Source organism: Lissotriton helveticus, chromosome 2_1 (genome assembly GCF_964261635.1).
Source record: "Lissotriton helveticus chromosome 2_1, aLisHel1.1, whole genome shotgun sequence".
NCBI lineage: Eukaryota > Metazoa > Chordata > Amphibia > Caudata > Salamandridae > Lissotriton > Lissotriton helveticus.
In genome coordinates, this window is record NC_136059.1 from 4352144 (window position 1) to 4380071 (window position 27928).

The 27928-nt window shown below is 47.4% G+C and overlaps 1 protein-coding gene across 5 annotated transcripts in view; it reads right to left on the reverse strand.

The window, feature by feature from the left end:
* LOC144817655 (uncharacterized) overlaps window positions 1-27928 on the reverse strand; it is a 306270-nt gene that overhangs the window by 112392 nt on the left and 165950 nt on the right. For 3 of the 5 annotated variants that reach the window (XM_078674380.1, XM_078674383.1, XM_078674382.1), the window contains one exon: window positions 8931-9155. In XM_078674380.1, the coding sequence (XP_078530506.1) occupies window positions 8931-9155 (225 nt within the window). The remainder of the gene's footprint in view (window positions 1-8930; window positions 9156-27928) is intronic. The other 2 variants (XM_078674384.1, XM_078674381.1) reach the window with 1 other exon arrangement.

A 27928-nucleotide genomic window follows, 5' to 3' on the forward strand; every position in this document is an offset into this window, starting at 1 on the left:
TACCAAAACACGCAGCCTGCAATAGCAGTATGTGTGTGTGTAAGGGTACAGGGTCTCTAAGAGTGGCACAATAAGTGGCTTTTCCTGGTAACAGTGCCCTTGGTACCTAGGGTACCTCTTTAAATGTGGCCAGAGTTTTGCCAATTGGGTTTTGCAACAGTACAGTTTGGGGAAAGAACATTCCCCAAACTGCCATGGGTACCGGATTGGCAGAAACCCAGGGCACACACAAAGTACATCAACATTAGGCAAAAAGTCAGGGGCAACCATGCAAAAAGGGGCACTTTCCTAAACAAGACAGAAGACATTGTTAGCCCAAAGGCTGCATTGGAAGCATAACAGCATAGAAACGTATGGAAAACTAGCACCGTGCCTTTATGGCAGCCATGACCCCTAGCTTCCCATCATGCCTTAGGGGTGACAGGTCAGTTGTTCTTCACGGAGATCCGAAGATCAACGCACAAAGAGACAAACTAATTATAGATAATTTGCCCGGGGAGGTGGGTGGGTTGATTTTCACTTTGATGAGGATACCCCTGGAAGAGAACTTGGATTACAGGTAAGTAACTTCTCCTTCTCTTCCAGGGGATCCTCATCAATAGCCATAAGCACTGAATTGAATAGCAGGCCCATCCTCTACCCCTGCGGGCAAATGATTTAGAATGAACAGCAGCTGGTCTCAGCATTGGAATACATTTCTCAAAGAAGCCTGGCCTACTTGAGCGTCCGCTCTCGTATCTGAATCAAGACAATAGTGTCTTGTGAATGTATGAACTGACCTCCAAGTGGCTGCTTTGCAGATCTCAGAAATGAGTACATTATGCATTAAAGTCACAGTAGCTGCTTTTCCCCTTGTGGAATGTGCTTTGAGAGTGGTCACAAGGAGATAACTAGGTAACCGGTATGCCAGTTGGATACATGACCCTACCCAACTGGAGATGGAACATTTTTACAAACAAGTGATCAGACTTGCTAATAGCCTTACACTTGTCTAGATAGAACTTTAAGACTCTTTTTAGGTCTAAAGAAAGGCGAGAACTTTCAGCTAGTGTGGTGGGATTAGGAAAGAAAGTAGGTGGCGAAATGGACTAATTAATGTGAGACAGACACCACCTTAGGTAGGAACGCTTGTCGGGCTTTCATTACTACCCTGTTGTTGTGAAAAGCTGTGTACTGCTCTATGGAGCAGAGAGCTTGGATCTCCCTTACCCTACGAGCAGAAGTGATTGTCACCAAGAAGCCAGACTTCCAAGTGAGATGTTGCAGAGTCGCTTTGTGAATCAGCTCAAAGGGGGGGACCCATGAGTTTGGAGAGAACCAAACTGAGCTCCCAGGGAGAAGGGGAGCGAATAGAGGTGAAGATTTTCATTAACCCTTGCAAAAAAACCTTAAACATCTCAAGCTGGAAGGATGGTTGGGTCAGTGTCTTTCTATATGCCGTAATGGCTGCAAGGTGCACTTTTATGGAAGCAAACTCTAATCTTGAATTGGCCAAGTGCAGAAGATATGGTAAGATCACCTCCTCTTGCCCGTGGGTTGGCTGGAACCCTTTTTATGCACACACCACATAGAGAATCTCTTCGATTTAAATGCATAAGAACGTCTCGTGGAAGGTTTCCTTGATTCCTTTAAAATGTTCATGCACTCCTGAGGAAGTCCTAGATGGCCGTACTGAAGGACCTCAGGAACCATGCAGCCAAGTTCAGTGAGTGAAGGTTGGATGATGGATTCTCCCGTTCAGTTTGGAGTGGAGATCTGACCAGCATGGAAGCCTTCTGTGTGGACGCTCCAAGTGATGTAGATGGTCTGGGTACCACCACTGCCGTGACAAGCCAGGCGCGACCAGGACCATCCTCGCTCTAGAATGGTAGAGTTTGGGTATGACCCTTGGGAAGAGAGGAAGCGGAGAAAAAGTGTACACAAAGTCCCATGACCAATCGATCAAAAGGGCATTCCCTTTTATCCCTGGCCGGTAATACCTTGACGCTAAGTCTTTGCATTTTTTGTTGGTGTCGTCCGCGAAGAGATCGATAATTGGATGACCCCATTCTCGGAAGATGACTGCCCCCACCTTGTCGTTCAGAACACAGTCTTGCTGATCTTTGATGTTATGACGCAGGCAATCGGCTTGAGTGTTTTGCTCTCCTGGCAGGTGGACCGCTGTAATTGAGAGTTGTCGGGCCAGAAGCCAATGTGAGATCGCCCAAGACTCCAAGGATAGGGGGCGAGATCATGTCCCTACCTGCTTGTTTAGATACAGTAGGACATTGTGGTTGTGTTGTCTGTCTGGACTAATATTGAGCTGTCGTGGATGGAAGGGTAGAAGGCCTTGAGGTTTTGATGCACGGCACGTAGCTCCAGCATATTGATGTGATATGCTTGTTTTCTTTGGTAGACCACAGACCCAGAGTTTGAAGAGGACCCATGTGGGCTCCTCAACCCTGGAGAAAAGCATCCGTGATCAGAGATTACGTTGGAGGGGTTTGTTGGAATGACACTCCCACCAAGAGATTTTTCTGACTAGTCCACCATAGGATGGAAGATTTTGAAGTCTGGGAAAGGTGGACCTTGTCGTCCCATCGAGCCATCCGCTGATCCCATTTGTCCTTCAGATCCTACTGCAAGGGTCATATCCTTAACCTGAGATTAGGAACTAGGAGAATGCAAGATGCCATCGACCCTGTGAGTGAGGCAACCAGCCAGACTGAAGGTTGAAGAGTGCGAAGAAGCTGGTTGCACTTCAGAGTGATAAATGATTGTCTATCCTCCGAAGGATACACTTTCCTATATTGGAGTCTAGTGTTGCCCCCAGATAGGCTATTCTTTGAGTAGGTTCATGAACTGACTTTGCCAAGTTTACAGGGAGGCCCAGCCATTGCAGAAAAGTTAGAAGAGGTCTGGTATTGGGTCTTTATGCACTAGGGAGACGAGCTCTTCAGGAGCCAGCCATCGAGGTAAGGACAAATTAACAGTCCCTGGCGGCGTAGAGCAGCGGCTACTACTGCCATGCATTTGGTAAACACTCGAGGGGCCGACTTCCATCCGAAGGGGAGGAATTTCAACTGCTAGTGTTTGGCCCCTACAATGAAGCGCAGGAACTTTCAGTGGCGTGAGCTGACTGGTACATGGAAATATACATCCTGCAGATCTATCAAGCACATCCAGTCCTCTTGCTGGAGGTGAGGATTTATTTGATGGAGAGTCAGCATGCAAAATTACTCTCTTCGGATGGACTTGTTCAGAATGCGTAGATCTAATATAGGTCTGAACTCTGCTTTGCGACCTTTCTTTCGCACCAGAAAGTACCTTGAATATACTCTCTTCCCTCGTTGCAAGGGAGAAACTTCCTCTATGGCAGGTTTTTGTAGGAGAGTGGCTACTTCTTGCTGCAGTAGTTGCAGCTGGTGGCATGTAGTTTTTACTGGAGGGATCACTAGAGGTGAATAACGAAACCATAGAGAGTACCCATTCTGTAACATACTCCATACCCATTGATCTCATGTGATGCTGCGCCACTCTTGCAGGTGGCTGGAAATACAACCCCCCACCCCTCCAGGAGAGGGTAATGGCGAGGGGGAAGAGACTGCTCATTGGTTTGTTTGAGTCTTCGCTGAGGAAGAGGACTGGTGAGGGGTAACTATGATGGGAAGAGCGACGCCCTTGGTAGTGTGCTCCAGGTTGGTCTTGTTGTTGCCTATGAGACCATTGAGGGGTTTGAATCCTCTGATGAAATGGCCTGCGGTCATATGGTCTTAATCTACGACTTCAGTGTGTCAAGTTCTGTCTTCATCCTGTCCATTTCCTTGCCTGTGTGCGTGCCAAAGAGAGAACTTCCGGAAAAGGGTAGATTTAGAATACAATGCTGGGCTTCTGGTTTCAGTGTAACCAGGATGGCTGCCTCGCACAGATTCCACGCATGTAAGAATGCCCGCTAGAGTGGCCCCAGCTGATGCAGCTCTGATAATCTGGTACACCAACAAACCTCCTTCTTGGAGAACTTCCTCAAAGTCTTGACAATCCTCTTTGGGGCAACGTGTCTTTGAATCTCTCCAAAGAATCCCACAGGGCCCTATCAGAGCGCCCATAAGAGGGCTGAAGCACTGGATTCCTTAATAAAAGAGGAGAGAGGGGAGAGGAGTTGGCCTAACGGCTAGGGCGCTCGAACTCGGACCTGGGTTCGAGTCTCGGTAACGACGTCAAAACCTCCTGTGATTCTGGGCAAATCACTTAATCTCCCCGTGCCTAAAATGAAAGTAACTGGAAACGTAAAAATGTAACGTAACTGGAAAAATATGTAAAGCGCTCTGATACCTGATTCGGTTCGGGTCTAGTTCGCGCTATATAAAACTCTGCAAAAAAAAAAAAAAAAAGGAAGGAAGCAGAGGTGCCAAAAACATTTCTTCCCCAAGAGTCCTGGGTTCTGCTCTCTTTGTCCAGAGGCACAGTTGAATAGGAAGCCACTGCATGAGTCTTCTTTGCAGCTGCAATAATTACAGAATCCGGAGACGGATCCGCCCTCTGGAACAGTGGGTCTTGCTTTGGGGGCTTGTACTTCTTCAAGAACCTCGGAGATGTCTTGAGTGATGCCAGCGTGAGGAAGGTGTCCATGACCGGTTGAAGGAGCTTAAGTACTAAGGTTAGCAATAGCCTTGCCGCTGACCTTTGGTGCAAAATCTCAAAAATAACAGAGGATGACATCTGAGGAGTGGGAACATCAATATTCATCTTGGCGCCCCTCAAGCTAGCACCTTGTGGAAGGTGTTAATATCATCCGCCGGGAGATTCTCGAAGGAGGACTGTCCATCAAGGTGGAAGAATAGTTCCTTTTCGAAGAATGTGTGGAGGATAAGGACAATAAAGGTGATCTATGTCTTTTTACAATGGCTAGGGGAGGGGACCTCCTTCGTGGTGATGGAGTAGCTGTCGAAGCACGTTCTCGACCTCTGGGAGGAGTGGTAGGAGAAAGGTCTACTGTCTGTACCAAGCGAGCCAGAGGCCACCTGCGGGAGGACTAGAGTAGTCCAGAGGTTGCTGCACTTACATTGCAGTAGACTTCTACTAGTGATGCACTGGTAACAGCCATCTGGGTGATAGGTGCACAGAAGGTGATCTTGGTCTCCTTTCTTGCTGTGCAGGGGGATCCGCTGTCTGTGGTGCCCCCTCCTGTTGCTAATCTCAGGGGACGGAGACATTGAGCTGCTCGACATCGACAGAGGCCCCTGCAGTGATCTTGACTGCAAATCTGTAGACGCCGAGTGTCCTTTCGAAGCTGAATGGATATTCAAGAGACTTTCCAATGGAGATTGGGTGTGTCGATGCCGACAGGGATGAGTGCCTTGCCGTTGACCGACGTTGCACATAGACATAGCTTGAGGCGGTGTAGTGTGCTGGGAAGACGCTGACAGTGTTCGAATTCTCAACGTCCGGAGAGGTGTCACTGACAGAGACTGGTGTCTTGACGTCAGGTGAGACGCCGTCGGTGGGGTCTTCTTTAACGTCGGATGAGGACACGTCGATGGAGACTGTTGCTTCGACGTCTGACGTAGAGCAGCTGGCAGAGACCTATGTCTCGAAGTCGTGCAGGGGGACGATGAGGGAAAGCGTCCTATGGATATTGACTGTTGTCGAGATGATGTCAATGTAGTACAAGGATTCGGCGTTGACTGCCGCTGTATTGACAATGGAGGACTTTGTCTTGACATTGATCGCCTTTGAGGTCGCGGCAACGGAGACCGATGTCTCGACATTAAGCGTTGTGTCGCTCTTCGACGTCGACCGCCGCCTGGGTTGACATCAACTGAGGGTATTGGCCCGACTAAGATTTTCATTCTTGTGTAGTCCGTGAATGCCACCGATGGGAAGACTCTGAACTTGCAATGCCGATTTCTCCCCAGCTGGAGGAATTTTTGGTGCTAAAGCCAGACGCCGAAGGACAACAGATAGGGATCTTACTTCTAGAAGTTAAACTGGTTCTCCTTTTCTTGGGCCTCGATGGAGATCTTCCTCTGGAAATAGCGGATTTTTGCTTTTCTGAGAAGCCATAAAGACTAATCCTCTCTCTTCCCTTGAGAGTGTGAAAGATTTTTGCAGTGTTGGCAGGTCTCAGGAGAATTTGTCTCAGGGAGACAGAGAATGCAAACAAAGTGAGAATTTGTTTTGGCCTCCTTTTTGCCACAAGAGGGACAAGGATCAAAAAGAGAAGGCATATTTTGACAGAAAGAAATACAAAATTCTGTCTGAAAATGGTAGCTCCTCACTCCAACAGGTGAAAAACGGCAAGTGAACAGGAACTAATCCGTTTTTAAAGAAAAACTTTTTGACACATAGCCAAAAAACTCAGAGCTGAAAACTCCAGGGTCCTGACTGAAGGAGCCGGAAAGAACAACTGACCTAACTGTCACCCCTGAGGCATTATGGGAAGATAGGGGGTTATGGCTGCCTCGAAGGCACAGTGCTAGTTTTCTTTCAGTTTCTATGCTGTTATGCTTCCAATGCAGCCTTTGGGCTAACAAGGTCTTCTGCAGTTCATTAAAGAGAGTTCAGATGCCTTTTTTTCCTTCCGGTTACTCTTCCTATGTGTGTGTATTAAAGAATTAAAAACAGGTTACATGTCTATTAATGCAAATGTAGATTTCTGATGCATTGAACAGCCTTGTTTTCCTTGAAGGAGATATATATATATATATATAGTCCTGATGATGTCAAGCGCCAAATCCTCATTACTTTCAGGAAAGCGACACCAGGAAACGGTCCACCACACCGCAGATGCAGTATTCGGTGCTTTACTCTTCCACCAAAGCAGACATAACGTGTTCTGACAGGGAAATCCCTGTCTTGATCACATGACATGCCCCAACCTATCAAGTGAATTTATACTGAGTATAAGAGCATATACTCCTCCCCCCACAGTCATGGACAACAGACTATGCAGTGTGGTGAGTATTTATAAATATATAATAACTTGTTGAAAACAAGTTATAAAACTGTATTATAGATAAATTCGGTCGCTTAAATTTAAATGAATCCATTGTTGGAGTAAATAACTTAAATGATCTTTCAATGATTATAGTTATAGACAGAATAATGGGCAAGTGCCCTTATCGAATCTAACCAATGAAAAATCAATCATCGATTCAATAAAACAACAACATATATTGATAGATCTGTTGATAATCCAGAAAGTGCTGTGTGCTTAACAGTATAATAAATAAAATTAAATTCCATTAATTTAAAAAAAACAGTGCGTGCTAAAATATTCTAACATAAAAGCAACTCCATCATTAAATTCATGAATAGCTTGTCATTATTTTTGAAAAAAATATATGCATATACATATTCACATGAGGTAATATTGACGGACCACATTGATTCCAAAGATATTGCACTACAGTAAAGTGCTCAGTGCAAATTTAGTGCAAAGTTCGTTAACATTAAATAATTAAATAATTAAAGTGCTAATATTTCAAACATCAGTATCATCAGAATTATTCAATTCATATCTACCGATTGGATTAGTATATGTACAGTTGGTTGACATGACTCAGGTACGAATATTGATAAAACTGAACAGAGCCAATGATTTCAAAGGACAAAGGCTAAAACCATGTGCAAATAGCAGTCAACGGCCCCTTACTCCACAAACACCAGATAAAAGCAGTAAAACCAACAATCAGTAAAACAGGTTAAAATCCATTACAAGTAGAGCTAAAAAAACGCTAAAAACTACCCACTCATGGTTAAAACCCCTATCCATAAACAATCATTATTACATAGTAAATCAAATAATCTATTATTGCAACAAGAGCATAGCAGCAGGTATAAAGATTCCTAAGATCACAAAAGTTCATCAACAGCTCATAAAAAGTTGTATAGATCTTTCCCTGTGTTCAAGCCATTTGGCCTTTTAGTATCTAACTGAACAATATACAGTTGTCTTAACTTCCTTTCTCTAGTGCCACCTCTAATGGACTTGGGCACAGCATCAATTACGAAATACTTCAAATCATTAAGATTGTTTTGATACTCTAATGCTTGTGATTTTAACCCTTCCTTTCCAGGCATGAGCACATCTTTCCACCACTCTTTTCCCCCAGAGCATCCTGTTTAGGTCTCAAACTTGTGTGGTGTTGTCTTTACCGGTTTATTTGCATTCAATTTTGAAAAATATAAAAATTCATTACATATAACAGAAAATTGTGGGTGTAGTATATGTATTTTGTATATATATTTTACTCTTTATTTCAGGGTGCGAATTTGTCAAATTTTTCATTTTTTAGTATTTATTACCAGTGGTTGACCAACCAGGCAACCCCCATATGATGAATTTCCCTCACTTAGCGTTTTTTCCTAAATCAGTCTAGGACCCATTGCTTTTCATATTATACTGTACCCAGGTCATTTGGCTATGATTGGGTTACCCCATTATTTTGTCATGGTCATCTCTTTCATAATGGCAACACTTCATTTAATAGCTGTTGTAATGTTTTTTCATGTATGCTAAACTAGAACCGTTTCTAATAAAATTATATCAAACACTAGGTCAGGTTCCTGGTGTCTAAAATACACGCGTCTTCAACAGGTAAAGTAACATTCCTAACACAAATTCCCCCTGGGTAAATGTATTGAAGTTTCACGGGACACAACATGTCTGTTTTCCCTGCGTTCCATGTAAGTGGGCATGCATCTGATACTCCTACGGACAGCGTCACATCCAGGCGGTCATGTACAGGTCTTCGCTGCTTTACAGCAATGTTTGTACTTTATAAACACTGACACATAGATACTCTTCCGGCAGCACTGGACCAGTCACAACGGAAGTCTCTACGATGTCACATCTACCGCAACTAAGAAGTGTGTGTGTCTAGCATCCACCATCACAACATACTGTGCACCATTCAATCAGTAAGACTGGTTACCGGAAAGAAACACACCTGATTTATGATCAGCTTTTTTCCGTTGAGGAGCACCACTGCCCGGCTTCTTGTGAGGTTTAACGGAAGGCTTCTCCTCTTTCCTCGGTCTCTTTTGAGGTGAGGACACAGCCTTCGACTGTATCCCTTTCTTCTGGTTAGCGGGGGGCGTAGTCTTCACTGAACCTCCTGCTTTCCTAACAGATGACGCAGTCGTGCCTTGTCCTGTTGGAGATATTGATGGGTCTGTTAAAAAAAGATTTCGGGAGTTAGGCAAAATTCCCAGGGCTCTGGTCCCAGTAAAGCAAGCGACACTCCACCCCCTTCACAAAACAAGTATCAATCAGTCCAGAAGCACCGGGGCATGCACAGCATCAAGCAAAGGTGTGTGTCAAGGGACACTGCACCCCTTCACAGAACAAGTATCCATTAGTCCAGAAGCACCGGGGCATGCACAGCATCAAGCAAAGGTGTGTGTCAAGGGACTTTTCTGAGAAATATTGAGGCGCTGCACACAACCCAACACTGCAGAGTACATTTTAGGATCTACTCACACTCCGCAAACACTAGTGCCAGGGCACACACAGCAGTATTTGTGTGTGGGGGTTTAAGGCCCTCAAGCACGGTTGTCTGTGCCCGTGTAGCTACTCACTTCTCTCGGACAATGTACATGTATCATCTCACACTCCTCAGATGCGGTTGTGTGTGTACGTGCGTGCACCACTTCACAGCCCTTCAGGCACTAGTTTGAGGAAAGCCTTTAAAACTATTATGCAGTGCTATGTATGTAAGGGGGAGGTGGTTTGATGTGGGCGTGTCCCCTCAGACACACCTGTGTGTGTAGCTCCTCACAGCCTTCGAACACATGTATGTATGTGTGGAGACCCCCACAGCTACAACACCTACAAAATGATGTAGGGTTGGCACAGTGTTGATGGGTTTATGAAAACAAATTGCTTGCCAGTTTGAGAAATTCTTGCAAAAAATAAAAAACTTGCACACTGAAAAAGGTTGAACTAATAATTTTAAACCAGTAAAAAAAAAATGGTCTCAAACAAAGGAAGTCGAACAATTTGAAAAGCAAAGCAGGAGCCACTTTCGTTCAAGAGCTACGTTAATATAATCATACTTTTCAAACAACTGCAAGCTCGTTTAGTTAATGAATAATGCATATGACTGGGCGACAGTCTGGCCATCGAGGTTCCCACAACATGAACTCCGCTTTGAAGCAATAATGAACAAGCATTTACAATGCAACGGTTTCGCCTTTGGAAAAGTTTTAGCTATTGGCATTGTAAATTACAAAATTTGTATTTATGTGTTGGTTTTGAAAACAGATAAATAAATGGCATTGTCATTTACATTGCCAATAGCTCTAACTTTTCCAAAGGCGAAACCGTTGCATTGTAAATGCTTGTTTTCCTTCTTGTAGTTCTAGTGTTCTGCCTGTTTGTAACCCACACCATACACCCACCCGTGATGGGTGGGTGTATGGAGGTAAATGGCTGGGCGCACGTGCCCAGGCCTGTTCTAGTACCACACACTATGTGTCAGTGGGGTCCAAGGAGGCTCCCCAGCTGTCGCAGGTCCCATTGTGCAGACCCCAAAAAGAGCATGCCTACGTGCGCTGGCGAAGAACAAAGGCCACTGTGGCTGCTGGACGCACTACACGCTTGTTTTTGTTTTGGCGCTAGGCGACCATTCAATTTACAGAGACCTATAGGACTGGCCAAAATAAAAAGAATACTAGTTTTAGAACGGGGTGGGGCTGCATAAGAACGGTAAGCAGACCGACTCCTTAAATTGAAACCATCTACTCAAGCAGGCCCACTCAGGCAGGAAAGTTCCCATTAGCAGGCTCCACACGAGCTGATATTTTTCTAATAATATCTGGACGGTAAAGCGCCGACATGGTGCAAATCGTGACTGATAGCACAGTAGCAATAATGAATGTTTATAAAGCGGCTGGGGCGGGGGTTTGCGTGCCGCTATGCACACCGGGTCCCCTTTTAGAAAGGTAATTCCAGGAATATTTGTATTACACAACAAAGTGCCTTTTGTGCTAGCGCTTGGAACTGAAAGAGCACGGCAGTGCCTGCCGTGCTGCGTTAAAGCTGCAGCTTACACCCGACAAATGTCTGCATTGTGTTAGCCTATCAAAGCAGCTCTGCTCCCGAGTAGAGCGGTGCCGCACAATTGTGACCGGTGCCGCACAGTTAAAACCCACGTCTAGGAATTGCCGTCACTTTCAGTAAGCCCTATAGGGATAGTCAGTGCTGGGTGCACGAGTTATATGGATGGATCTAAAACTCAGACGATTCACACAAGTATCAAAACATGCCCAGCCTGGAGCAGTTTGCTGTTGCGCCTGGGATCAAATCTGGTCAAAGTTGGGGGTCGCAGTCCCACTCATCGCTTCGCAGCACAAATGTACACATTGGTATTCATATACAGGATTCTAACATAGTGAAATAAACTTCTTTCAAATAAGGGCACCTCTGTTTCACTCAGTTGTGTGATCCTCGGCAAACATCTTTGTTCTCGTTCCCCACCCAGTATACTCCTCAGACCAACAGTAAAGGATCTGACAGCGCAAGTACACCCAGTGAAAGAAATATATAGAAACACTGACCTCGAGGACTAGGCCCCGCCCATCGCTTCAATGTAGGCTTCCAGTCCCCCTTAACAAAAGATGCAGACAGCAGTCAGCAAAATATCTGACCTGGAGGCTGGAGCTATTCACGGCGACACATACATAGAAACGCCCAACATAGTGCAAAAAAACATAATCAGCATTCGAAAGTGCTAGGATATACTTATCAGATATACATTACAGAAAGACTAAAAACCTTATCACAAACACGCCTCTCAGTGTCTCTGTTCGCTCTCCTTCCCAGCTCCGCGGAAGAAGACAGGAAGACGAGGCCACCCTGAGCCCCCCACCCGCCATCCAAAGCAGACAAAACGAAAAGCACGCCCGCCTGGCGAGGCCACAAGGATGGCAAACAAAAGCAGCCGTCCACAAACACATGCGAACAGCAGGGGAGAAGAGAGGCACCGGGGCACACGCGTGCCTCTTTTGAGGACCACAGACTATACAAAGACAGAGCACCGGCACGGCACCCTAGCACCACGTGCACCTGCCATCTCGAGCCTTTGCGGGGAGCCAGTCAATCGGCCTGGGGCATTTACCGAAAAGGACATTGGATTAAACCGCACATCACACCTGCCAATCGCACCAAAAGAGGGCAAATAAATCAACCCGCAGGTGGAACGTGTCACAAGGGAGTGGAAGTCAAATTGTACAGAAAACAGACATCACTGCTATCCAACAACAGAACACAAATGCTTAATTAAGATAGCTGACGCGTGGACTCCATCGCCGGGTTGGAATGCAACGCCCCGTGCACAAAATTCAGGTATCCTCAACTCACACGCCTTTGGACGACAGTACTGGTAAAAGTAACACTACATGCGTGAGTTCAGACAGAGAATAAGTAAGCGTGATGTGCGCAGCAAACACTGCCCGCACCCTCTCACCATCACTCAACACACCATTAGAGCACAGCAGCGAACATAAACCAGTCGTGCAAAACCGAAACTCACATACGAGCCCTGCCCAAGAGTACACACTGTTCACTCAAAGCTGTGGAGAGGAGGGGACCGAGGCTGACACTCCTATCTATACCAAATGCACTATAATAAACACCCGACACCCCGCGCTACAGACTTCAGTGAGGGGGTCCAGCCGGATAAGCAAAAGGGTTGGCAGAGGACGACCGACCCCAGCCCACACACTCTGAAGGACCAGCCGAGCGCAAACATCCCTAGCACCCCAGGGTCGCACCCTGTTCGGACTGCACGGGAAGGAGAAGCCACCGTTGCACCTTTCGCGGTGGGCAGGACGCTCTACATCCCGGTTCGCTGAAGGGTCCCCCGGATGGCACAGGCCTGCCCGGGCACTGTCCCGTGGGATCTGGTACTCCAGTGACCAGGAGGTACCCACGCGTGTGCCTCTCTGCCCACCCTGCCCCATACCTGGCAGGGTCTTGTGCGCCGTGTTGCCCATGGCTCGGGTCCATGAGCCACGGCCGACTTCCCCAGCTGCAGCTCCCGCAGTCCCGTTTCTGGAGCCCCAGCACCCCGTAGCTCCCGGCTCGCGCTGCCTCCGCCGGGGCTCGCGCTGGTACTGCCACCGCCTCTCAGAGCAGCAGGGCTGGCGGAGCTCCCGCGGAGCGGGCAGGGCCTCGACGACCGAGCTCCGCCCTCGCTGCATTACTCACCCAACGACTCCCCGCCCTTGACTTCATAATTCCCTTGAAGCAGCCCCCGCACTTCGATACAGGACACGCCAACCTTAACAGGCACGCCCACCCAAACAGGACGCGTAAACTCACACAGCCCCCTGCTGCTTTACAGAGAAATTCCCAAGCCTGTGTACCAAACCATACATTTTGTATTTGCGTAGTTTTGAAGCAGTGGAACCGGGCCACAAGGGTGTAGAATCGCGGCCCAGCAGTAGAATAGATACAGTAGAACTTGTATACGAAAGGGGTTGGCGTTACATTAGCATGATTTCAGAGCGGGGCACACCGGAGAGCGGGAGGGGGGCGGGAAACAGACGGGGGGAGACACAGACAGCGAAAATACACGGAGAGCGGAAGGGGGGGGGGGGAAACAGACAGGGGCGGGAAACAGACAGGGGGAAGAAAGCACGGAGGGAAACAAAATACACGGAGAGCGGGAGGGGGGCGGGAAACAGACAGGGGCGGGAAACAGACAGGGGGAAGAAGGCACGGAGGGAAACAAAATACACGGAGAGCGGGAGGGGGGCGGGAAACAGACAGGGGCGGGAAACAGACAGGGGGAAGAAGGCACGGAGGGAAACAAAATACACGGAGAGCGGGAGGGGGGCGGGAAACGGACAGGGGGAAGAAGGCACGGAGGGAAACAATCACGGGCTTACCTTCACTGCAAGGAGAGAAAATGGCGGACACAAGCTTTCGGATTTTGAGGATTTGTGGGCGTGGAGGGGGGCGGGAGAGGACACGAACGGCGGGAGGGGGGCGGGAGAGGACAGGGGGGGCGGGAGAGGACACGGACGGCGGGAGGGAGGCGGGAAACGTGCACAGGACAGCGAGGGGGGGCGTGGGGGCGGGGAGGCACACGGAGGGGGGCGGGAATGGACAGCGCATCTGAAATCACTTTCAGTGAAAGGGGAGGGAACGGGAAAAAACGAAACTCCGCCCAGGGAAAAAATCTCGGGAACGCCCCCGAATCTGGTCCGGCCTTGACGGACAGATCCGGCACCCAATGGCTAGCCTCCATTTATGGAGCTAGCCAATGAGAGCCGGGGGACGTTCCCGAAGTGCTTATTGTCGACATAGGATTTCACCTGCGCTGAAGAGCTGCGCAGAGCACAGCCTTCGGCAGGCGAAACCCAAAAATGTCCTAGCTAACGTGAAGGAAAGTTTCAACTCTATTAAGGACTCGGATGCTCATCTTTTCATCATTTGTTGCTCAGCAGCCATGTCAGTACTCCACATTATCAACATAACAAACTTCATTTCCCATAAACACTTGGGAAAAAATTACGTCACTACAGCCAGCAGTCCATGACCAATCAGGTCGCAGTCCGGGGTACAATCCTCCAAGTCCTCTGTGATTGCCCTCTTCTCTTCCTGCGATTAGGCAGTCAGTGGAAGTTAATCACCCCTGTTTCGAGGATCCCAACTATGAGAAAGTGCCCTCTTTCTGCATGGTTGCCCCCACTTTTTGCTGAATTGCCGATGTGCTTTGGCTGAGTGTGCCATGGGATCCTGTCAATCAGGTACCCAGGGCCTTTATTCTTTCCCTAAAACTGAATTGAAAACAAAACCCAGTTAGCATCTCTGGCCACAGGTCAGCCCCTGGTAAATGGTACCACAGGTACCCAGGGCACTGCGACCTGGGAAGGCCTCTAAGGGCTGCAGCACTTATTGTGCCACCCTTAGAGGTCCTGTACCCTGACACTCACACACTGCCTTTGCAGGCTGTGTGTCCTGGTGCAGAACAAAGTGAAGATTCGACATACATCCCTGTGTGCCATGCCTACAACCCACTGCCCCGGCATAGATCACTCACCCCTGCACCAGTGGTGAGGGTACAGGTGTGTGATGTATTCCTATAGGTTCTGTATCGATCCCCCTATTCCTGACCCTGTTCTGGTTAACAAATTAACTAGCAGCCATCCCATGATGCAGAAACCGTTATCTGATTAAGCCACACCACGGCACAGGAACGCGTTATCTGATTAGGTCATAACGCTTGCCATCTAATTAGGCAAGCAATATTCCTCCAGCCCCTGATAAGGCATACGGAGTTCTCAAAACAAATCAAACCTATGACAACCTGGGAAAATCCCTGCGGCCATTGTTTTGATTTCACCGAGAACTTCAGTAAAAGAATGTGCCAACGACCAGTTCGTATGACATCCTTATTGACGTATCTATGTCCATCCTTACGTCAATCTCGGCACCTTACAGGTATAAATATTACCGATATTGCCTTAAGCAAACACACGCGGTGGTGACGAGATCGGAGCAGCGAGACTTGCCGAAGGAGCCCAGCACAGAGCGGACCCCGCTGGCGCTGCCCCGCCTTCCTGACGCGCTGAGAACGAGACGCTGCTTTCTCCTGCCGAGAAATCCAGCTCCAGCGCTTCCAAGCAGCCCTTGCAGGCAGCCTGGAATATCGAGACCAAAGACGAGAGATACCATCCCTCAACCATCCTAGATCTCAGGTACGGAACTGAATAACCCCTTGCAGAGAATTCTTGAGTCAGTCACTTGGCAAAACAAACTTAACTTAAACTGCTACTTTCTATTCCAGCCCACGTATTAGGCTTAGGTCAGGTACACTAGGGTAGGCGTAGTTAGAAGCACCAGTTGAGTACGATTAGTCAAATGTATATATGTATGTATCTATTTTATCCATTTTAACTAGCATATGGCTTAGAAACCATATCAATGCTTTTACAGTATTATTTCATAATTCTGCTTTTATTGTATGCACTTTACTTAACCACAAGTATTGCGATAATATCGATCCATTTCTCTTGTACGAGAAAAGAGACTGATCAATAAATAACATCTTTTATTGAACACGCCCGTCTCTTCCTTTTCTCTACAATCTGGTGAGACTAAGAATGCACGTACTGACTGAGTAAAATAAGTTGTCTTTTGTTTTCACACGACTCTAGAGATACACTCTTGATTAGGGGAGAGCAAAGTTGTCATGTTCTATGGTTGTCAGAAACTAAATCCCTTCTTGTCTATCCAGGGAGGTTCAACTCCTCCTTGCCTATTCGAGAAAGTTTCTAGTGAACTCTGAGCTAGCTGGCAAACCCAAAACTTTAAGTCTAATATCGACAATAGAAGACCTAGTTAACGTCTGGTCTAGGCCTATACTATTGAAGGTATTATTCCAATGCGCAGAGCCTATTGGGATAATAGGAACTACACTACATGGCGCCCAAACGTTTGGAAAGGCGATAAAACTAACGCAAGACATTAGAGTAACTCAGTCGTGCTTTTTCACTCAGACCCCTTTTTTTCCCATAATACTCCAAAGACGTCTGGAGTGGGTAAAAGGTAATATCCGCCAAACCTCGCAGGAGGAAACTCCTATGTATGGTTCTTGGTTCAATCAACGTTGAAGGATACACTGTTCCAAAATATTGTGCATCTAATCTTTGTTTCCATAAGAAACCTGATCTGCAAACAAACGGAATAACCTTCTGGACAGTACAATGTCAGACAGTGAAGGAGAAAGAGAGGCAGCTAGAATAGCAGCTGAACTCGTAGCAGCTGATAATACTATGCAAGAAGCAGACCCGGATATAATACTCATCCCGGTCAACATAAGAAAATCTGTAACTTTAAAACTTATAGAAAATGGACTGACACCTAGAGGTGGCACAGTCATATTCGTAATAGAGGCACACGAATATCGGCAGACAGAGGTATTCTATTCATGGATACACTTTCCAGCAGCAAACGCTGTAACAAAGCACTTCCACTATTACAAAACGGAGGAACCTCCTAATGAGTACACTCCTTTCGAGGAGGTGGAAGTACCACTCAAATTTCAAGAGCACCTGCTCTTGTTTAATGGCGCCCTAAAACATAATAATCACATCACCAGGCTCGGTCCATTAGGTAGACCAGGAGCAACGTGGCCGGTCCTAGCCGGATACACACCACATCCAGACATCGAAAGAATGTCTGCAGCAGATCTTTTGATACAACTAAAACAATTAATAAAAGTACATAGACAATTAGTCCAATATGTAATGCGGACTTCAACAATCCAACCAGCAATTAAAATTCCACAGCTGACCCCTCATCAGGGGAACACAAATAAAATTACACCACAGAACATACAGTCCTGCCTAGGTAAAGTACCAGCTAAACGGGAACAAATACCATTCTGGTTAGCACAAAAAATCACCCAAATAGAGGCGGGGTTTCCAGACACCACCCCGTTAGAAAAACACAGGATTCAGACTATCTGTCTTCCAATGGGAATCGCACCACACGTGGAGGACTGTGACACTTGGGGTACAGTCTTTGCTTCCATTTACACAAAAACGCATGGTGTTCCATCCATCTCGGTAATACCAGATGTGCTAAAACAAATTCAAGATGAATACGGTCCAGAACCCGCTTTAACTCTCGGTATGAAATTACTAAAAGACTTCAAGCAGGTCTCGGCAATACTATTAGCCAACATAAAGGGAGAAGCAGCAAACGTGGCGATCCGCCAAAGGTTAAAAGAGACAGATATAGCAGACCAACCAGCTGAAATTGCCAGAATTATAGAAAAGTCCTATGAGGAACTAGGTAGAGATAGTTTAGGTGGAATACCAGTAAAACCCCAACTGATTGAAAGTCCTGAAAAAGTATTTTTAAAAAATAATTTAACAACACAAAAAAAGAGCTGGGATGGAAACAAACAATCCAATCCTAAAGAAAAGAAATTCCAGTCCAGAGGAAGGTCTCCTCGGCGGAGAGAAAGATCTCCGAACCAAGGACGCAGGTCTCCCCAAAGTGAGCCCTCTGGGAAAAAATACAATCTTAGAAATAGGGATAATATAAAGAAGCCTGATAGATATCAAGAAATTGATACACGTCCCTCTCAATCTTTTCAGACTTCCTCGCAGAAATCGGAAAGAAGAGGACGATCAGAACACAGGGAAGAGCACGTCAAGTCCAAAGACAAGGAACCTGCTCATCTAAATAAGAAATTACAATTTCCAAAAAAGAAGGTAGCCAGTATTAAAGTAATCAACAATGCCGAGAATACTGAGGACACAACTGAAAAACGGAGAATGGGCTCAGACAATGCTAGACAGCGCTGCAGAAGTGAGCATAGCTCGCAAAGTCCTTATGAATCATCTGGAGACAGTGGACACGAATGAATACCTTCAAGTGGAAACTGCAGACACCAGAGTTAGCAAACCTCACAAAATATATGAAATAACTTTACGTATAGAAGGGGATAAGACTAGAAAAATAAGGGGCCTATTTTGGGATAATCTCTCCAAGGGCTATGACATCCTTCTAGCTGAAAAAGACTGGCCACCAGAGTTTGTCAGGGAGTGCCCACATGGCGAAGAAATAATTATGCCTGCCTTCTCAAATAATATTCCAATTCATAAAAATTACACACTTGCTAGAAAATGGGCAGTAGCTCAAGCTCCTGCTTTATATAAAAATCATGTAGGATGGGATGAGGACTCTCCTCCTCACAAAATCCAGTTAAAATCACAACCTACTGCACAACGACAGTATCCAATCAAGCAAGAAGCTAAAAAACAGGTAAAAGAAATCCTAGATCAACTTGAATACCAGGGGGTGATTGAAACTTGCACCTCACAAATGAACAACCCTTTGTTTCCTGTCTCCAAATCAGACAATTCATATCGTCTAGTTTTGGATTACAGACACCTTAACTCATGTTGCAAAGCTTTTGCAGTGCAAAACTCGCATAGTGCTGCACTAATGAATAACATAGTGCGCAAAAAATATAAAACAACATTAGACATCTCTAATGGATTCTTTTGTCAAAATATAGCACCAGAGAGCAGATACTTGTCCGCGTTCTCAATAAATGGCGCTCAAAAACAATTCTGTCGGTTACCCCAGGGGTACAAGAACAACCCAGGATTATTCTCAGCGAGAGTAACAGAGTTACTACAAACCTATGATGACGAAGCATTATCTTATGTCGACGACATATACCTAACAGATGATGACTTGGATACTCACTTGAAGAGAGTGAACACCATAATACTTGGGTTCACAGCAGAGGGTTACAAATTCAACTTTAAAAAATCTAGAATTGCCCATCTAACAGTCCTGTTCTTAGGATATGAATTATCAAGTGAAGGCAAAAGCCTGGCTGACAATTTCCTAGAGAAATGTGCCGTACTCCAAGCACCAAGAACACTAAAAAACCTACAGTCGGGGAGGAGCTTGGCGGGCATCCGAGATGGCCGCGTGAGCACAGCGCTCCCCGGACCCCCGCCACTCCCGGCATGATATCCTGAATTAATCCTGACTTTTTACGAGGATTTGTGTAGAGGACACTGGGCTGATTGCCCTGGACTTTTTGGCATTTGATTTGGACCCGGGGTGCCGGAGTTACATCGATTCGAACTTTCGGGCTCCGCCCCCGAAGTCCGCCCGGGACTGGGTGAGTCTCAGTGGCCGTCTTGCAGTTGAACAACAACGGCAGGGGGATTCGACTTGTGGGCCCCCCTCTTAGGTTTCGGTTTCGTTTCTGCCTCAGACTGATACATCTGGCAGAGGAGCCTGGCCTGGGCTGAAGTCGGGGCACGGAACGGCTGTCGGGCCTTTGGCTGGTTTCTTCTCCTATCTGTTGGCCCTCCTAATAGTGGTACCCTGGCTGCGGTTCTTTGGTCCCGAGGCCCTGCTTTCCGGTGGCCATTCCATCGAGCCTGGTTGATCTCCTGGTGACGCAGTTCTATTATGGCTGGGAGAGGGGACCGAGAGACTCGGAAGACCAAGACGCCCCTGCGTGGGGGCCCGGTCCAGTCCAACGTTATGGACCGCTACACCCATTCCAAAGGGTCTCCCGGAGCCGCCCTGCCCGGATCGAGTACCGGTGATCACACTGTGGATGCGTCAACTGAGCCATCCTTACAGGACGTCATGGGCGCCATTTCTGCCATGAAGGAGACAATAGGCCAACAATATGAAGCTTTGGCCCACAAAATTGACACCGTGGCCATTGACGTGAACTTGATTCGCGCTGACCTGTCGAAAACCAATGAGAAGGTGAAATCATTGGATCTCAAGTCGTCCACTCTCATGGAGGACGTTTCGGAGATACAGACGGAGATCGGCAACCTTCGTAAGGTGAACGACTTCGTGACCCGGCGCTTGGAGGACTTTGAGAACAGGGCCCGTCGCTGTAACGTGCGCGTGGTCGGAGTTCCGGAAAATCCAGAACCTCACTCTGTTGATCTCCTTGTTGAGGACTTGATCCAGAACCACCTCTCTCCATCTGGTTTGACTAAGTTTTTCGCAGTGGAACGTGCCCATCGTGTTCCGGGGGGCAAGGGTAAGCCGGGTGCCCCGCCGAGGCCTATTGTTGCGAAACTCTTCCATTATAGGGATCGGGACGCTATCCTGCAGGCATCGCGTGTGAAGGGCCCGGTGGCCTTTGAGAACGCCACGGTGAACTTCTATCCGGAATTTTCTCAACAGGTCCAGAGACAGCGTATGGGCTTCCGTGATGTCAAGAAACGTCTCCGAGACATGGGGCTTCGCTACGCCATGCTTTTTCCGACCAGGCTGCGCGTCGAGTACAACGACCGAACTTACTTCTTTGATCGGCCTGATTCTGTAAATGACTGGATGGACTCTCTGCCTGACCGACCTCCTGGGACTGAGTCCGCTGCCCACCCGGGTGGTGCTGAGGGTGGCGTGGAGAGCTGAACAATCCGCCTACACCTGGGCCCTCGAATAGAGTAAACTCTTTGGGGATTTAATGCCTCAGTGCCTCTACTGTTTGTGTGTTCTCCTCATTATCTGTCCTACTCGGGGTGGCGGGTGGGCCGGAGCCTTTCCTCCTCCGGGGTTCTTTTTGTAGAATAGGGGTTCTTGGGCGACAGGCACACTGCATGTTGGGGTGGCTATTTAGCATTTTGCAGGGGTGCAGGGTGGGGGGTGTTTTCTTCATTGTTGGGGGGTGGGTGATTGGGTTGTTTGAGGTTTTAGTGTTATGTTTTCAAGGCGAATCCATCTTGTTTCTGATATTTTTTATGTCATGCTCATTGCGGGGGGATTTCGGCGTTGCTGTGTGGGATGGGGGGTAGCGGGTTGAGGCTGGTTTCGTGGAATGTTAATGGTCTGGGAGACCGCATTAAGCGGAGCGTGGTGTTAAAATGTCTACGCCGTTTATCTCCAGATATTGTTTTTTTGCAGGAAACTCATTTGGTGGGCAATTCTTGTCGTGCGATGAATAGGTGGGGATATCGCCTTGCTGCACATTCGGGGTTTACCACTGGTTCCAGGGGGGTGGGTATCCTTGTTCGGGCTTCCCTCCCCCTATCCATTGATGATGTGATCCTTGATGATCGGGGGCGTTATGCTGTCCTCGTGGGTCGCTATGAGGGTCGTACCCTCTCCTTGTTTACTGTTTATGTGCCCCCCGGCCTACAGACTTCCACCTTTTCCGATTTGGGCCGTGTGTTGTTGAACCTTCCTGACAGTACTCTTTTTCTTGCAGGCGATTTTAATTCTGTTATATCCGGTCTGCAGGATCGCTACCCCCCTAGAGATACTCCTTCGGCCCAACAATGGCTAGGTGGGTTTTTGGACACATTTGGTCTGGTGGATTGCTGGAGGCTCATGCATCCTGCCCAGCTCCAATACACCTTCCATTCGGGGGCCCATGGGAGTCTGTCTAGACTGGATTATTTCCTGATGCCCGCGGCGCAGACGCCGGCGGTGCGTGAGATCAAACACCTCCCCCGGGGCATCTCCGATCATTCTCCGCTCTGGCTTTGTTTTGAGTTTGGGGTTGAGGCGGTGGGCCGAGTGGCTCCTATTAACCCCTGGTATATTGCCTCCCCTGAGACCCGGAACCTTTTGACTAAGTCTTAAGATGCCTATTTTTTGGACAACGAGGGGTCGGTTTCCTCGGCTGTGTCCCTGTGGGAGGCTTTTAAAACAGTGCTACGTGGGCAGGCCCTTTCCCTTATTGCTAAATCCAAGAAGGCTAGGAATCGGGAGGTTGTGGACCTTGAGACAGAGATTGCGAAGAGGGAGGCCGACTTAGAGTCTGAAGTCACCTCTGATAAACTCCACGCCCTGGGTCTGAAACAATTTGCTTATAAATCCTTGGTCACGGATGCGGCTAGACTGATGTTTCGTGAACAGCAGGGTCGTCTGTATGATGTGGGGGACAAAGCGGGTAAATTGCTGGCGTGGTTGGATAAGAAAGAGAGAGCGAATCGTGTGGTGCCTGTGATTCAGTCGTCGAATGGTGTCGAAGTGACGGACCCGGTTGGAATAGTGGAATGTTTTGCAGAATATTTTCGTGTGGTTTATACCCCTGTGTCTGGACGGGATGTGGCTGACTCTCGCCTTTTGTTGCGCGATATAGCTTTGCCCAGTGTTTCCGATTTGGACCGTGCCTCGTTAGAGTCCCCTTTTACTACGGATGAAATAGCGACTGCCATTCGTTCGCTCCGTTCGGGCAAGGCCTTGGGCCCGAACGGGTTGCCAATTGAGTTGTACAAGCTACGCCCTGACAAGGTAGCGCCCCATCTTCGTGCTATGTTTTTGGAGTCCCGGGAACGGGGTATTCTCCCGTATGACCAGCGTCTTGCTACGATAGTGGTAATTCCCAAGGACGGGAAACCGCGAGACCTTTGTTCGTCTTATAGGCCCATTTCCCTGTTAAATGTTGAGCCTAAGGTCCTGGCTAAGCTCCTTGCGACTCGACTACTGACGGTCATTAGCGACTTGGTTCATCCGGATCAGTCCGGATTTATCCCGCATCGCAACACGGCTCTTAACCTACGTCGTCTCCACGGTGCTGTTGCGAGGGCGGGCCGTCTGACGGAGCCGGCCATTTTGGCCTCGTTGGATGCCTCGATGGCTTTTGACACGGTCGAGTGGCCCTATCTTTGGGCAGCTCTCGAAAAATTTGGTTTTGCACCTGAATTTATTGGATGGGTGAAATTGTATGCACTTTACTTAACCACAAGTATTGCGATAATATCGATCCATTTCTCTTGTACGAGAAAAGAGACTGATCAATAAATAACATCTTTTATTGAACACGCCCGTCTCTTCCTTTTCTCTACAATCTGGTGAGACTAAGAATGCACGTACTGACTGAGTAAAATAAGTTGTCTTTTGTTTTCACACGACTCTAGAGATACACTCTTGATTAGGGGAGAGCAAAGTTGTCATGTTCTATGGTTGTCAGAAACTAAATCCCTTCTTGTCTATCCAGGGAGGTTCAACTCCTCCTTGCCTATTCGAGAAAGTTTCTAGTGAACTCTGAGCTAGCTGGCAAACCCAAAACTTTAAGTCTAATATCGACAATAGAAGACCTAGTTAACGTCTGGTCTAGGCCTATACTATTGAAGGTATTATTCCAATGCGCAGAGCCTATTGGGATAATAGGAACTACACTACATGGCGCCCAAACGTTTGGAAAGGCGATAAAACTAACGCAAGACATTAGAGTAACTCAGTCGTGCTTTTTCACTCAGACCCCTTTTTTTCCCATAATACTCCAAAGACGTCTGGAGTGGGTAAAAGGTAATATCCGCCAAACCTCGCAGGAGGAAACTCCTATGTATGGTTCTTGGTTCAATCAACGTTGAAGGATACACTGTTCCAAAATATTGTGCATCTAATCTTTGTTTCCATAAGAAACCTGATCTGCAAACAAACGGAATAACCTTCTGGACAGTACAATGTCAGACAGTGAAGGAGAAAGAGAGGCAGCTAGAATAGCAGCTGAACTCGTAGCAGCTGATAATACTATGCAAGAAGCAGACCCGGATATAATACTCATCCCGGTCAACATAAGAAAATCTGTAACTTTAAAACTTATAGAAAATGGACTGACACCTAGAGGTGGCACAGTCATATTCGTAATAGAGGCACACGAATATCGGCAGACAGAGGTATTCTATTCATGGATACACTTTCCAGCAGCAAACGCTGTAACAAAGCACTTCCACTATTACAAAACGGAGGAACCTCCTAATGAGTACACTCCTTTCGAGGAGGTGGAAGTACCACTCAAATTTCAAGAGCACCTGCTCTTGTTTAATGGCGCCCTAAAACATAATAATCACATCACCAGGCTCGGTCCATTAGGTAGACCAGGAGCAACGTGGCCGGTCCTAGCCGGATACACACCACATCCAGACATCGAAAGAATGTCTGCAGCAGATCTTTTGATACAACTAAAACAATTAATAAAAGTACATAGACAATTAGTCCAATATGTAATGCGGACTTCAACAATCCAACCAGCAATTAAAATTCCACAGCTGACCCCTCATCAGGGGAACACAAATAAAATTACACCACAGAACATACTGAAAAAGTATTTTTTAAAAATAATTTAACAACACAAAAAAAGAGCTGGGATGGAAACAAACAATCCAATCCTAAAGAAAAGAAATTCCAGTCCAGAGGAAGGTCTCCTCGGCGGAGAGAAAGATCTCCGAACCAAGGACGCAGGTCTCCCCAAAGTGAGCCCTCTGGGAAAAAATACAATCTTAGAAATAGGGATAATATAAAGAAGCCTGATAGATATCAAGAAATTGATACACGTCCCTCTCAATCTTTTCAGACTTCCTCGCAGAAATCGGAAAGAAGAGGACGATCAGAACACAGGGAAGAGCACGTCAAGTCCAAAGACAAGGAACCTGCTCATCTAAATAAGAAATTACAATTTCCAAAAAAGAAGGTAGCCAGTATTAAAGTAATCAACAATGCCGAGAATACTGAGGACACAACTGAAAAACGGAGAATGGGCTCAGACAATGCTAGACAGCGCTGCAGAAGTGAGCATAGCTCGCAAAGTCCTTATGAATCATCTGGAGACAGTGGACACGAATGAATACCTTCAAGTGGAAACTGCAGACACCAGAGTTAGCAAACCTCACAAAATATATGAAATAACTTTACGTATAGAAGGGGATAAGACTAGAAAAATAAGGGGCCTATTTTGGGATAATCTCTCCAAGGGCTATGACATCCTTCTAGCTGAAAAAGACTGGCCACCAGAGTTTGTCAGGGAGTGCCCACATGGCGAAGAAATAATTATGCCTGCCTTCTCAAATAATATTCCAATTCATAAAAATTACACACTTGCTAGAAAATGGGCAGTAGCTCAAGCTCCTGCTTTATATAAAAATCATGTAGGATGGGATGAGGACTCTCCTCCTCACAAAATCCAGTTAAAATCACAACCTACTGCACAACGACAGTATCCAATCAAGCAAGAAGCTAAAAAACAGGTAAAAGAAATCCTAGATCAACTTGAATACCAGGGGGTGATTGAAACTTGCACCTCACAAATGAACAACCCTTTGTTTCCTGTCTCCAAACCAGACAATTCATATCGTCTAGTTTTGGATTACAGACACCTTAACTCATGTTGCAAAGCTTTTGCAGTGCAAAACTCGCATAGTGCTGCACTAATGAATAACATAGTGCGCAAAAAATATAAAACAACATTAGACATCTCTAATGGATTCTTTTGTCAAAATATAGCACCAGAGAGCAGATACTTGTCCGCGTTCTCAATAAATGGCGCTCAAAAACAATTCTGTCGGTTACCCCAGGGGTACAAGAACAGCCCAGGATTATTCTCAGCGAGAGTAACAGAGTTACTACAAACCTATGATGACGAAGCATTATCTTATGTCAACGACATATACCTAACAGATGATGACTTGGATACTCACTTGAAGAGAGTGAACACCATAATACTTGGGTTCACAGCAGAGGGTTACAAATTCAACTTTAAAAAATCTAGAATTGCCCATCTAACAGTCCTGTTCTTAGGATATGAATTATCAAGTGAAGGCAAAAGCCTGGCTGACAATTTCCTAGAGAAATGTGCCGTACTCCAAGCACCAAGAACACTAAAAAACCTACAGTCGGGGAGGAGCTTGGCGGGCATCCGAGATGGCCGCGTGAGCACAGCGCTCCCCGGACCCCCGCCACTCCCGGCATGATATCCTGAATTAATCCTGACTTTTTACGAGGATTTGTGTAGAGGACACTGGGCTGATTGCCCTGGACTTTTTGGCATTTGATTTGGACCCGGGGTGCCGGAGTTACATCGATTCGAACTTTCGGGCTCCGCCCCCGAAGTCCGCCCGGGACTGGGTGAGTCTCAGTGGCCGTCTTGCAGTTGAACAACAACGGCAGGGGGATTCGACTTGTGGGCCCCCCTCTTAGGTTTCGGTTTCGTTTCTGCCTCAGACTGATACATCTGGCAGAGGAGCCTGGCCTGGGCTGAAGTCGGGGCACGGAACGGCTGTCGGGCCTTTGGCTGGTTTCTTCTCCTATCTGTTGGCCCTCCTAATAGTGGTACCCTGGCTGCGGTTCTTTGGTCCCGAGGCCCTGCTTTCCGGTGGCCATTCCATCGAGCCTGGTTGATCTCCTGGTGACGCAGTTCTATTATGGCTGGGAGAGGGGACCGAGAGACTCGGAAGACCAAGACCGCCCTGCGTGGGGGCCCAGTCCAGTCCAACGTTATGGACCGCTACACCCATTCCAAAGGGTCTCCCGGAGCCGCCCTGCCCGGATCGAGTACCGGTGATCACACTGTGGATGCGTCAACTGAGCCATCCTTACAGGACGTCATGGGCGCCATTTCTGCCATGAAGGAGACAATAGGCCAACAATATGAAGCTTTGGCCCACAAAATTGACACCGTGGCCATTGACGTGAACTTGATTCGCGCTGACCTGTCGAAAACCAATGAGAAGGTGAAATCATTGGATCTCAAGTCGTCCACTCTCATGGAGGACGTTTCGGAGATACAGACGGAGATCGGCAACCTTCGTAAGGTGAACGACTTCGTGACCCGGCGCTTGGAGGACTTTGAGAACAGGGCCCGTCGCTGTAACGTGCGCGTGGTCGGAGTTCCGGAAAATCCAGAACCTCACTCTGTTGATCTCCTTGTTGAGGACTTGATCCAGAACCACCTCTCTCCATCTGGTTTGACTAAGTTTTTCGCAGTGGAACGTGCCCATCGTGTTCCGGGGGGCAAGGGTAAGCCGGGTGCCCCGCCGAGGCCTATTGTTGCGAAACTCTTCCATTATAGGGATCGGGACGCTATCCTGCAGGCATCGCGTGTGAAGGGCCCGGTGGCCTTTGAGAACGCCACGGTGAACTTCTATCCGGACTTTTCTCAACAGGTCCAGAGACAGCGTATGGGCTTCCGTGATGTCAAGAAACGTCTCCGAGACATGGGGCTTCGCTACGCCATGCTTTTTCCGACCAGGCTGCGCGTCGAGTACAACGACCGAACCTACTTCTTTGATCGGCCTGATTCTGTAAATGACTGGATGGACTCTCTGCCTGACCGACCTCCTGGGACTGAGTCCGCTGCCCACCCGGGTGGTGCTGAGGGTGGCGTGGAGAGCTGAACAATCCGCCTACACCTGGGCCCTCGAATAGAGTAAACTCTTTGGGGATTTAATGCCTCAGTGCCTCTACTGTTTGTGTGTTCTCCTCATTATCTGTCCTACTCGGGGTGGCGGGTGGGCCGGAGCCTTTCCTCCTCCGGGGTTCTTTTTGTAGAATAGGGGTTCTTGGGCGACAGGCACACTGCATGTTGGGGTGGCTATTTAGCATTTTGCAGGGGTGCAGGGTGGGGGGTGTTTTCTTCATTGTTGGGGGGTGGGTGATTGGGTTGTTTGAGGTTTTAGTGTTATGTTTTCAAGGCGAATCCATCTT